General features: G+C 33.0%; 1 protein-coding gene across 2 annotated transcripts in view; it reads right to left on the reverse strand.

Moving 5' to 3' along the window:
- Positions 1-4,429: 4,429 nt before the first annotated feature.
- The window catches only part of LOC106716531 (bifunctional heparan sulfate N-deacetylase/N-sulfotransferase), a 44,911-nt gene continuing 37,072 nt past the window's right edge, over positions 4,430-12,268 (reverse strand). For both annotated transcript variants that reach the window (XM_045678488.1, XM_045678487.1), the window contains exons 11-15: positions 9,482-9,702; positions 9,052-9,207; positions 8,832-8,948; positions 7,348-7,530; positions 4,430-5,587 (exon numbers count right to left, since the gene is read on the reverse strand). In XM_045678488.1, the coding sequence (XP_045534444.1) occupies positions 5,368-5,587; positions 7,348-7,530; positions 8,832-8,948; positions 9,052-9,207; positions 9,482-9,702 (897 nt within the window). In that variant the 3' untranslated portion in view covers positions 4,430-5,367. The remainder of the gene's footprint in view (positions 5,588-7,347; positions 7,531-8,831; positions 8,949-9,051; positions 9,208-9,481; positions 9,703-12,268) is intronic.

Genomic DNA, 12,268 nt, shown 5'->3' on the forward strand with positions numbered 1-12,268 from the left:
ATGTAGTTGTTGCTGGCGTCTACCACTATTACATTCAATAGTTTCTATTCTAATTTTCTATGATTTATAACTTAACTGGGTGTTTAAATTGTGACATACAGCGTTGTCAAACTCTTTTCTCTGTTTTTCTAAAGATTTTTCCAATGAAAAGGAAGAAAATATGTTTTTACATGTTTTACGGTAGTTAAAACTCACATACGAACAAAGATTCTTAATATTCATGAATTTTACGTAAACTACTAAGATATTCTTGTACGCTCAATCGATCAATATGATATTGACAAGGGCTAACCTTATATTATCCCGACAGAATCGAAATGATATCCCATTTCAATGTAAAACTGACAGGTTACCGTGTAAAGTGATTTGAAAGTGTCGATCATGTCCGAGTATAATAAAACATAAAGCTCGTCGGATTTTCAGATGGATTTTTGCCATTCGGTAAACCAACGTTGAATAAAAATAAGCGTTTATCTGACAGATATATCTCACAGATATAATAGACTCAAAAATGTTATTGGTTCTTAGTTACATTTTTATTGGATTATCTTGGAATTTAAAGTCTAGTCACATGCTAAAATACGTTTATTTATAAATATGTATATTAAGTAGATTATAAGAATTCGTAAAGGTATATTTCATTTCTCTAGGTGATCATTACAAATCTCGAAACTAAACAAATATGTTTTTCGTTATATGTACTTTCATATGGCATTATGTGCCGGGTTCAACTGGTATTATTTACTTTGATGCTATATAGAATCTAAAATACATAAGATATATTGGTGTATGGTGGCTGTGATGTTAGGCTTCGACGTCGATAACTGAATTACCGCGCTTCAGTCGCCGCCATCCATCAACGTAGATAATTTAAAGATAAAGCCTTCATGATCGGTTATTAAACTCTATGTGCCATATTTTAACCAGTAAATAAATAAAAAGTAACCTATTAAAATTAGCCAACGTTTAATGTAAAATTTGATAGTTCAAGTTATCTATATCTTGGGAAAGTACTAGAATAATTTACATCGATATATCAGAAGTAAAGTTGATAGATTTTTATAAAAAGTCTCTCGAAATAAATACAGAGATCGCAAACTGAATGGAAAATTGACTGTTAAAATTCAAATTCATGAAAATTCAATTTCAGTCGATTTATTTCTTGTTAATAGTGACGCGGCGGATGAGTTTTAAAGTTTTCAAATCCACTCTGTGTCGAGTGTAAATTTTGAGAATTTCAAACGATTCAGTTATGGCTTGAATTAAGATGCCAATTGCAAGTACTGAAAAGATCTCATATTAATTATCACTTAACACAAGATGGTTTTGTAGTTTTTTTATATTATAAGGCGATAAACAACCAAGCGGCAAATTGATTCGCCGAAATAGCGAAGTGACCGATGCCCATAGACATTCGCAATTACGGATGCGTTGCCTACCTTCAATCGACGAAGGAAGAAACGCACAAAAAGAGAATATTTTCCCTTCCAATGAGTCTCATCCTCCATCAAATCCGAGGTGGGTGGACCTTCCCATCCTTTCCTTATAAGAAAAGAGTGGGAATGGAAAGAGGACTAAAATTAGGCCTCCGGCACCACACTCATCAGACTGTACTCGGAATTACTTCCACTTGACGCCTGTCTTCTGTGTGGTCGTGGTATTAGAGCGGGCGAGCCGATCCATTCGTGCAACTAATGTTGTTGTTGCTGGCGTCTACCACTGTGAAAATGACGAGTGTCTTCTGTGTGGTCTTAGTAATTCACAGTCTACCACTAGTGATCAGCTTATTTAGTATTTACCACAATAAGGTAGGTTATTATAAATAAGAGACAGTTGTTTTAAATCATTTTAATAAAATAAAGTTGTATTAGTTTCATGAAGGACACATCTTAAGAACATTTTTTAATTAATACTCCGTTTAACATATAAACATTATATATTTAATTATATAAACAATATCTTTAAGCCAAATGATTGTGAGACGTTTACTAAATGACATAGAACCAAAAAATTTCAGAAAAAATACTTGTTTCAAATAGTATTTTCTTTCGTCTACATAAAACTTTATTAGATTCCAAAGTTCATAGATTTACTATTTGTAATAGAAATCGCCACAGTTATATAAAAATTTAAACATATTCTAAAAATCTCTTGCAGTTTTTTATGTAAATTAAATATTGATAGGTTTTGAAACATTATTTCAGTGGTTTAAGCGACTGGAAATTCATTTCTTGATACAAAAATCCGAATTGATGAATTTAAAATCAACAAATGTAAGAAACAGTCATTCAAATAAAAGTTAATCAGTAAATATACAACAGACATGGATTTTGTGCTGCATATAAAGATAAGTTTCCATTGTATAAACAGTTGTATAAAAACACAGTCAACCTATCTATAAAAAAAACAGTGACAATATGTTTCAATACAACTGATCTATGGTAGAATTTCACAGTAATGTTGCCATAGACATATTAAAAAAAAAACCTAAATAAAATTTTTCATTAAATTTTTTATTATTTTATTAGTATTGTTATATATTTTTTTAAATCGGACGAAATTTATATCTTTTGAGATATAAAATATTTTATTTTCCCTTTGACTGTGATGTTTGTTATATTAAATAAAAATTCATTTTATATTTTACAATATAATACGATGGCAATACTAAATATATTCAAATGATTGCAACACTGTAATAAAGAAAGGCCATACATATATTCATATAAAGATTCACTATATATTCACATTTTGTTCTTTTATCATATTATCTAATAAGTCTTAAAAATTAAATACAACATTTTTACAAACATAAAATGACAAAATATATGTATAATCAATACATTTTAAATAAGAATGCGTACATCATGAAATCATAGCTTTCAAATAAAAAAAAATCAGGTATTTAAAAAAAACAGATGTAAAAAAATTACACAATTTTTTTTTTCGATTTGTACTTTTTTTTTAAAGCGAAGACAGATCGAGTTATTGCCACATTCTTATTTAAAATGTACTATACTATGACATTAACTTGTTGGTATAAGTTTTTCAATTTTATCTTTTGTTACATTTATCTTTTAAGTACTAACACATACAACTTTTTTGATAGTGACACATTGTGAAATAAAAAATAATACATTAAATATAAAATGTAAAAAAAGCTGCGTTTAAAGATGGGATCTTTTTTGTTTTAGAGGCGATTTTTTTTTTCTATCATTATATAATACTGTACATTTCAGTATTATATAAAATACAAAGAAACTTGTTTCAAATAGATAAAATTCGAATTAACTCGGATCATAACTTACTAATAAAAATGCATTAGAAAATTACATAATCCCAATTTTTTTCGGGTTATATTTATTTATACAAGCAACTTTGATACAATATGTATAATAATAAAATGAACAGGTCACAATAAAATAATTGTTTAATTGGACATTTGCCTCCTAAATTAATCCCTTTTACGAATAGCTGCGCAATTTGATAACTTAAGCAAGAAAATTTCCTAAAAAAACATAAATCCTGACATTCTGTACTTCACGATACTTCAGAGTTTAAATACATATAGGCTTACAATAAGGACTAGCGTGTTGTACACAAAAGACAATGTTATAGTGATAGTTTCACACGACGACGGAACAATGATACAGAGCAGTGGACACTGCAGTACTACAATTGTTAGAACCCACACTAACTGACAATATAGTACTGTTCTATATAGTAGTACTGGAATGTCCACTGCTCTGTCTGTTCTGTCCTCGTGTGAAACATGTTAGTGCCGTTTAGTGACAATATGGCACCAGATGAACAAATGTTAGAATTATAGACACGGCCGAGCACGGTACTAATCGTTGGTTTCCGAGACTAAAGTCTCTGTATGAAACATATCGTCATCGCAGTCATTATCTTTGACAAAACAGAGATAATAATACGTTTTAAAAGGAGATTATGGTCTCAAAAACCCACGGTAACTAATGTACAATATGTCAGGTACCGAATGTCGTTAAGATATATTTACACTGCCAAAACATTCATATAAATACATATATCTCAGTATTTCTGAGTATGTGAGAGTATGAACATATTGTACGAGCTTTGTGGCAATAAAAACTTAAGTTTACTTTGAACAACAACAGAAAAAGATGCGTCAGACAAAAACATATCAACATCTTTATATTAAACAACTTAGATATTTTTTAAACAATTCCATTATTTTTTTTACATTTTAATGAAATTGTACAAGTGCTTAATAACTTCAATTATATTACAAATAGACAAAACTTCGTTAGTTTCTTCGCGTTAAATAATTTTGTTCTGTAAAATCACTTGACGTCAATTTTTAGACAAAATTACGCCAATCTTTTATATTTTCAATTACAACATATTGTTGTTGAAAGTAATTTAAACATACTTCATGAAATGGCTTCAAACAACGAATGGCGAATAAGAAATAAATTCCATATTAACTATTTTATAAATCTTACATTGACTATATGAACAATCAAAGCTCGATTATTTGCTTGTTAAGAAAACTATTAAAAAAATAAACAATAATTTACTAAAATAAATCTAGTACTCATGCAGCATTGTTCGTGCGTTACCTGCCTATACCAAATGGCTAAGTAAATATGGGCAAGTAAAATAACTCGTAAAGAATTATCGCTCAATTCCAGGTCAATATTAAAAAAAGCTACATTAATAGTTCATAAGCAAGAAATACTTTATGTAAAAAAAACATCTAACGAATATTATCGTGGATTTCCACTACTTCATTTCTTAAAAAAAAAAAAAAAATTGTTTACAATATGATTTTGTATGTATCCTTCGGCCGTGGGAACCCACTTTAGCAGTCTCTCGCGTTTTTTTATAAACTAAACAAAACGACGACTTTACGGGACAAATGTTACCTTAAATCTAATTAATAAGTTTAAAAAAAAATTGGACTATTAAAAAAAAAACGAGTAAAGCTATACAATAAAGACCAGTCGCACAAATATGCAATAAAAAAGCAGACAAAAACACTGCCGGTTTTAAATCTTTTTAAAATCGCAACACGAATTAAGTTCATTGTAAATTTAAAACATTTACGACATTATAATAACATATTCGACAATAGAATTGATCGTCAAAACACTCGCAGAAACATATTGCACCACAGAGTTTGACAGTCACTATTCACGCGTTCACATTTAAATCTGATATTGATTCAATCGAGGTAGTTACATATCAGGTGGAGAGTAAAACAGAAACAAATAATCATTGTTGACTCACAACATTCGCAGAAACATGTTGCGCTCTTGTTCACACCGCCACGAGACAAACTTTGATGAGCCTGTTCGTGAGTTTGAGCGGAGGCAGCGCCTGCTATCCATTGGAGAGTTCGTCCTTGAGCCAGACGGGCACGGGCCGGCCCAGACGCACCAGCAGTTTGGAGAGCGCGGCGTTGTGCGGCGTGTAGTACCGCTTGAGGAACTTGGCGGAGCGCTCCTCCATGGGCGGATAGATGCGCCCTTTCGACTTGCCGAGGCACTTCGTCTTCTCGCCGCTCGTCACTTGGCAGAAGAAACCTTTCTTTGCGTCGTATCTGGAAATTACATCATCTATGTAAGACACTTCGTTGCTATTGTTGAATTATAGAAACACTACCTGTCGCCCGCAATTAAAAAAAAAAACTTAATTAATATCTTATGTGTTCTTCATCGACATCCGTTGATCCGTCCTGGAGATACCTTCTAACAAACATCCAACCATCTATCCAAACATTCGCATTTATAATGTTAGTAAGAGTAAGATAAAGAGACTGTTATGTTTTGTTTATTTACTTAGCAACTATATGTACAGTCAAAGAATTAAATTCACTTTCCACCTATAATCGAATAAAGTATACTAAATTTTCAGCATATAAGTTGCTATGACTAGTTTTCGACCTAATTTCGTCGTCGGCTGTTCATTATGTTATAAAAGTCTTTATTTACTATACTACTTTACATGATTGAAATTTTTGAAAAGAAAATAATGAAATAAAAACGAAAAAAAAAGAATGTCTATTAGTGGCCAAACAAAATGTTTTCGGAGCCGAATACGGTTGTCAAACCGCATACCTAGAGCAAACGTTCCCCGATTGACGATGGCGGTTTTTATTGTTTTATTTCCTAAGCCTCGGCCTGTTTGTTGTGCATTCGAAACGCGACAATTGCAAATTGAAATCGGCTCAACAATATACGATATCACTAGACACTTGTAAATCAAAGGTGTGTACACCTTTTGTACACATTTTTTACAGTCAAATACTAAAGAAAAAATTAACAAAAATTACATTTTTAACATACGTCTTTATTTAAACATACACATGTGACAATTACCATCCTAACTAGTGCCTTAATTAGTAATCTATTTATCACTCTTAATAAAAAAAGAATGAATAAACTTGGAATTTGGATTACTAAAGAAATTCTTGTAGTAGTTGAAGTAAAATAGGAAAAATTCTTATGAACAATTTTCCCGTGATGTTTTATATAATTTACTAGATAATAAATAAGCGAACATAATAAAAGTTTAATACGAGCGAGGCAATTACACGATGAATTTCATATCAATACTCTACTGAGGGTTACACAATTACTGTTTAATTTTGTTCCAGATAATGCTCAATAGCAACCTCTAAAAAAAGAGTCAAAAATAGTCTGATATGGATAACGAATTATTTATATTTCAGTTGTTTTGATTAATTACCTGTAGCCAACGACTCCGAAATAAAAAAAAAACTTAATTAGTAGCCTATGTTCTTCCGGATTACGATCTACATCTATGCCAAATTTCATCAAGATCTGTTGAGATAGCGTTAGTTAGAGTTAGTTAGGAGATATCTTCAAACAAACATCCATCCATACATCTAAACATTCTCATTTATAAGATTAGTATGATTTATTAGAGTTTAAGTTAGATTTCTGGGGAAAAAGGCGGCAACGCGGTTCGCCACTCGCCACTTTTCGTCTCCTGGAAGGGCAACAAGTGGATTGCGGAGTATCGTGTGGCCAAAATCTCCAGGCCAGGCTTCTAGAGGTGCCTGGACCGCGCCAAATGGAGTCCGTAGTCCCTGCCTACCCCTCTGGGTTACGGACGTGACTTTTGTTGTTGACGTTTAAAAGAAAATAGAAATTTGTCATAACCCGATTATCGTTAGACATATTATACGACTAGGAATGATGGTTATGAGTAATAATCGTGGGTCGGAAAGAGTTACACGTCAGATGACATTAAACGATACAACTGTCATCACATCGTTTAAGATATCTCATAAGACATGTAACTCTTTTCATTAGATGGTAGTGTGGTACGACTCACTTGAGCAGGTTGTTGTAGTCGATGTGCGGACTGAGTTTGAGGAACTTCTGCAGCGCGTGCAGAGCTGCGGCGGGCTGAGCGCGCAACGCCGCGCCGTCCACCACGTGCAGCTGGTGCGCGCCGAACTCTGACACCCAGCGCTCCAAGTGGTGGCTGTACTTACCTGGGTTTAGGCAACGGTTCCTGACACAACAAGCATATTAGATATTTTTATGCTAAGGTATTTGTCGAATAGGTTTAGTAATATAACATTATGCTCGTAATACATTGTATCCCTTATAAAAGCTTAATAAAATTATATTAATACTAGCTTTTACATGCGACTGCGTCCGCACGGAATAAAAAATAAATAGAAAACGGGGTAAAAATTATCCTATGTCCGTTTCCTGGTTCTAAGCTACCTGCCCACCAATTTTCAGTCAAATCGATTCAGCCGTTCTTGAGTTATAAATAGTGTAACTAACACGACTTTCTTTTATATATATAAATTACATTGTCCGACGTTTTTACGGTGATGGAAAACGTCGTGATGCAAGCTGCTCAATCAGAGATGAAATTCACAGATATGTTTGAAGTCAACCAATCCGCACTGGGCCTGCGTGCTTGACAATGGACTTGTCACCCGTGACTTAGGGTAGGGGTGGGTAATAAAAAAATATTTCAAGAAAGATCACCGTCATACTAAAATATGTATACTGTATCCGAATAATTTATAACTTGAATGTTTAGTTGGTGCGGTATGCGCTAAGTTTGATGTCGTGGGATAAAGTTCCTGAGGCAATGCTTAAGCGTTTAAGTTGAGCTGATTGGAATAGCACAGTAGAGTTATTAGTATGGCGCCTAACTTTTATTATAGCTTATAACTTAAGTGTATTAGTTTAACATCTTCAATTTATTTTATTGCCAATCATAAAATTATCACTGTTAATAAATTAAACCTTTTCTTAGATGAATGCTAGAGATTTGTCAAATGTATTTTGGCACAGTTTAATAAATGGGTACTATTCGACTTGCTTTAATTTAAATAGTTAATTCACCGTATGTCGAAAAAAAATCAAATGAATATCATCGCAAAAACTATTTGATATTACTGCTATTTTTAGACTTAATCTTTTTTTTGAATCCACCTAAGTAGTAGTTGCATTGTTTTAACTCGTATTTTATTCAAGCTAGCCTTCACATTCATGTTGACATACCCATTGCATGTAGGGTAATATAAAATTGAAAATGGCAAGAACAATAGAGTGAAAATGTAAAGGTAGAACTATAAGAACGAATGTCTATTCGTTCGGGACAAAAGCTCGCGGATCGAGCGCAATCTGCGCCTTCGGAGTATCTAAAAAGTGAAGAGAAAGTAGTTGTGCAGAAATCCCCGCATATGAATACAGCTTCAATTCACAACGTTTTCAATAGAAGAGAGTTTTGAATATGTAGTCAAGTAACCGGCGTACGCGTTTTATATTCCTGTCTTGTTAGGAACTCACCTTAAGTCCTTAAGCGGCTTGGGCGCGGAATCGTTAGCTGTAATGATAGTGTGGAAGCTATAGTTCCTGGCCACGGGGTCGCCATGCGATCTGATGTGTTGGTACCACGAGTACGCCCTAAACAACATATTACAAATAATAAATTCATGACAATTTTGATTAAAAATGTGTGTAAAATGTTAAAAATATGTATTATTCAAATACAACAAAGAGTCCGTACCTCTTGGAAGGCGATATCAATATAGCTATTATCTTGGCGGTAGGCAGCAGCGCGTGCGCACGTCGCGGCGCTAGTTCCGCGTCAAAGTACGTCGCAGACTTCTCGAACGCCATCTGGCTCGAGTTGCTCAGATTTGCCGGGAAGAAGTTCAAATACCTGCACAACGGATAGAAAACCTAATACAGGCAACACATGTCAAGTTTTGGATGTAAGGCCAAAATAATCGTGGAAAACCTAACAAGCTTGGACTACATAAAACATATTTTGAACCTAACTTATGTTACAGTTTTAACTTTAATTGGGAAGTAGATAATAAAGGTAATCTTTTAGCACTTCATACTGCGGATTTCTATTGCGGAAACTCTTGTTCCAAATTAAATTGTCATCCATCTGGTATTAGCTACTAGTCATAGTAACAAGCTTCACATACCAATCCAATCCTTTAAGGTAGTTATTATTGTTGAAGAATTGCAGCTCTTCATAGGTGGTGGGACTAGGCAGGTTGGGGACGAGCGCGGGGTGCATGGCGAGGAAGCTGTACAGTGCTGTGCTGCCGGTCTTCTGCGGCCCGATGACCAGCACACGAGGCAGGCTGCCGCACCACTTGCTCTTCGACCAGATACGACGGTGACGGATATCATCGCATGGATTCTGGACATACGATTACCATATTCCTTATTGCAGGTTTCGACTGTGGTAATTCACAGTTAAATAATTTATTTTATTGCTCACATTAAATTAAGTAAAGTCAATTGACTATCTCTAAAACTATAGTAAAGTCAATTTACTAAAATATAAATCTAGACAAGGTCGGCCTTAGTGTCTCTTAAGTATGTCTTGGTAATTGATGTTTTGTGTACAACATACAAAACTACATTAATAAACATGTTGCATACGATCGTAAGACCAAAAAATCGATGGCTCCTACGAATAAGGGCCAATGTACGAATTAACAACTTTTCAAAGGCTCTCAAAGTTTCAACCATATAGGAAAATAGGTCACAAAAGCCCTTTTACATCAATAGAAAATAACATTTACACCAGAAAATGTGAAATTTGTTTAATGCATGTTGTTAATTAAACTACGAGGTAGCTTTTAAAATAGAAAAGTAAAAATCCCCAGTTTATTACTTTGGCCCTTATACATAGGACTCATCGAAATACAGTCCAAGTATGACAGTAAGAGGTATTTAAAATCATATAAGTTGTGAACATGGACAATACTATTCATTAATATTCTGGTGCGTTTATCGAAACAGTTAATCAATAGAATGGTCGAAGGTTCAAATGCACGCGCCCTCAACAGTTAATCGATCAAACGTTAGCCGGGACTTGCACAACAATCGTTTGTCACAGGTGTTCCGAATGTGGTTATCACAAACTGTAAGCAAAACTAGAAACAATAAAATTTATTGGTTACAACTTCCTTAAACGAAATTATTTTATGTCCCTAACACTTCTAGAACTAACCTGGACAATTCTAGGTCTAGACATTTATTACAAATACTTATTTCTGAAATAAGTAGCGTCAACAAAACAACCTTGATAATTATGTTCAATAATGTCCATAATAATCTAAAAAAATAATTGTAAGTATTATTAGTGCCAAACAAAGTTAAATAAACTTTATAATAACTTCTTTTATTTTGAAAGTCAAATATTGCGTAGTCATTATGCCGACCAAAGTTTTGGCTTGTTTTGCCTTGGTTTGTGTATTTTGTTACGGAGAGGGGCTCATTCAAAAATGTTACAGGGCATTTTTTATGACGCAAATCTTAGCATTTTAAGCATTTCACTCTCGGCTTTTATATAACCTATTTTGTAAAGATAAGTATAGTCGAGAATCTTAAGACTTTTTAGTCGCATATATTGGCGATAATATTAAAAAATATAGCTAGATCGACTGTAAAAAATAGTTCAGAATAGTATAGTTTAGTTTAGCCTTGGTGTTGACGATAATGTAGGGATTTCTGAAATTATTAGTTTGCCTTGTGTTTTCTATTTTGTAAAAATTTTGAGATCGTTAACAATAGATTTCAAAGTTATGAAAGAATTAAAAAGTTAGTATCAATGTCGAACCGTGTTACTTCTGTCGAACTTCTTCAACTATTGGTAGAATTAAGTCTCACAAAGCGCTGTGGGAATTCACCATTCGATCATTGGCGTTAAGCATCTCACAACTTTTGTGCCTAGTTGGAAATAGTTAATGGAAATTAATTTCCAAGAACTTTGTGAGAAATTTTCCAATCACGGTAGTTTTTAAATTTGGAATTGTCGTTAGACAGTTGGTTGAAATACTTTTTATTCATACAAAAGCGCTACCAATGGTGTATCACGTAGTGCTATTAAATTTCTTTGCATTATGATAAAAAACATTGAAAAAAATATAGCTTTAAAACACTGTTTCCCTTAACTTCGCCTGCATAGAGTTTAAGAAGTAAAAAATAAAATTTTTATCCAATTTTTTACACCTTTACAGAACATATTTGTATAAACCCCGAAGCAAGTAATTATTTCTTCTGCAAAGCGCATTTCACCATACAAACTTTAACCCTTCTTTTTAGACCTTAATAGAACAAATTTGAAAAAAAAAAACACGAAACACGCAGTTATTCATTTGTTCTGAATGTTGTTTATGTCAAAATCGAATCCGCGAGAAATATAAGAACATTGAAAATATTCTGGTTTTTCATTTACATACATCGACTAGAAATAAAAACAAATCAATAATGTATAAAACTGAGGGCGTGAAGATGTCACAGAGTCATTTAGCAAAGTACATATTGGCGTATCTCGTTTTGCGAATCCATCCGCAAATTGAATCAAGGGCGGCCGTCGCGTCGTGCCGGTTTATTTGAGTAAATATTATGTATTTAATAAACTCTCTTACATTTAATTATAATATAGTTTTTGTAATAATTTTCTATAGTATCATGATATAAATGAAATGGAATTATATTTTTTTTTGTAAATAATTAGAGCATCAGCTTGTTCATTTCTAGAAAAATATTTTAATAAAAATGTGACAGCGAACCTCGTATATTATCATGGACCATCAGTACATATAAAAAGACGTTGCCGTATTCAATCATTTAATTTGTAAATGACAGAATGTCGAGAGTGAGAAACACATGTTGATATAATGAGATTGTGATAAAAATGACCCGGAATTAATGTAAAAATGGTGATATATTGAGTTGTAGATGATTCTAGAATT

The sequence above is a fragment of the Papilio machaon genome, chromosome 6 (genome assembly GCF_912999745.1).
Source record: "Papilio machaon chromosome 6, ilPapMach1.1, whole genome shotgun sequence".
Classification (NCBI taxonomy): domain Eukaryota; kingdom Metazoa; phylum Arthropoda; class Insecta; order Lepidoptera; family Papilionidae; genus Papilio; species Papilio machaon.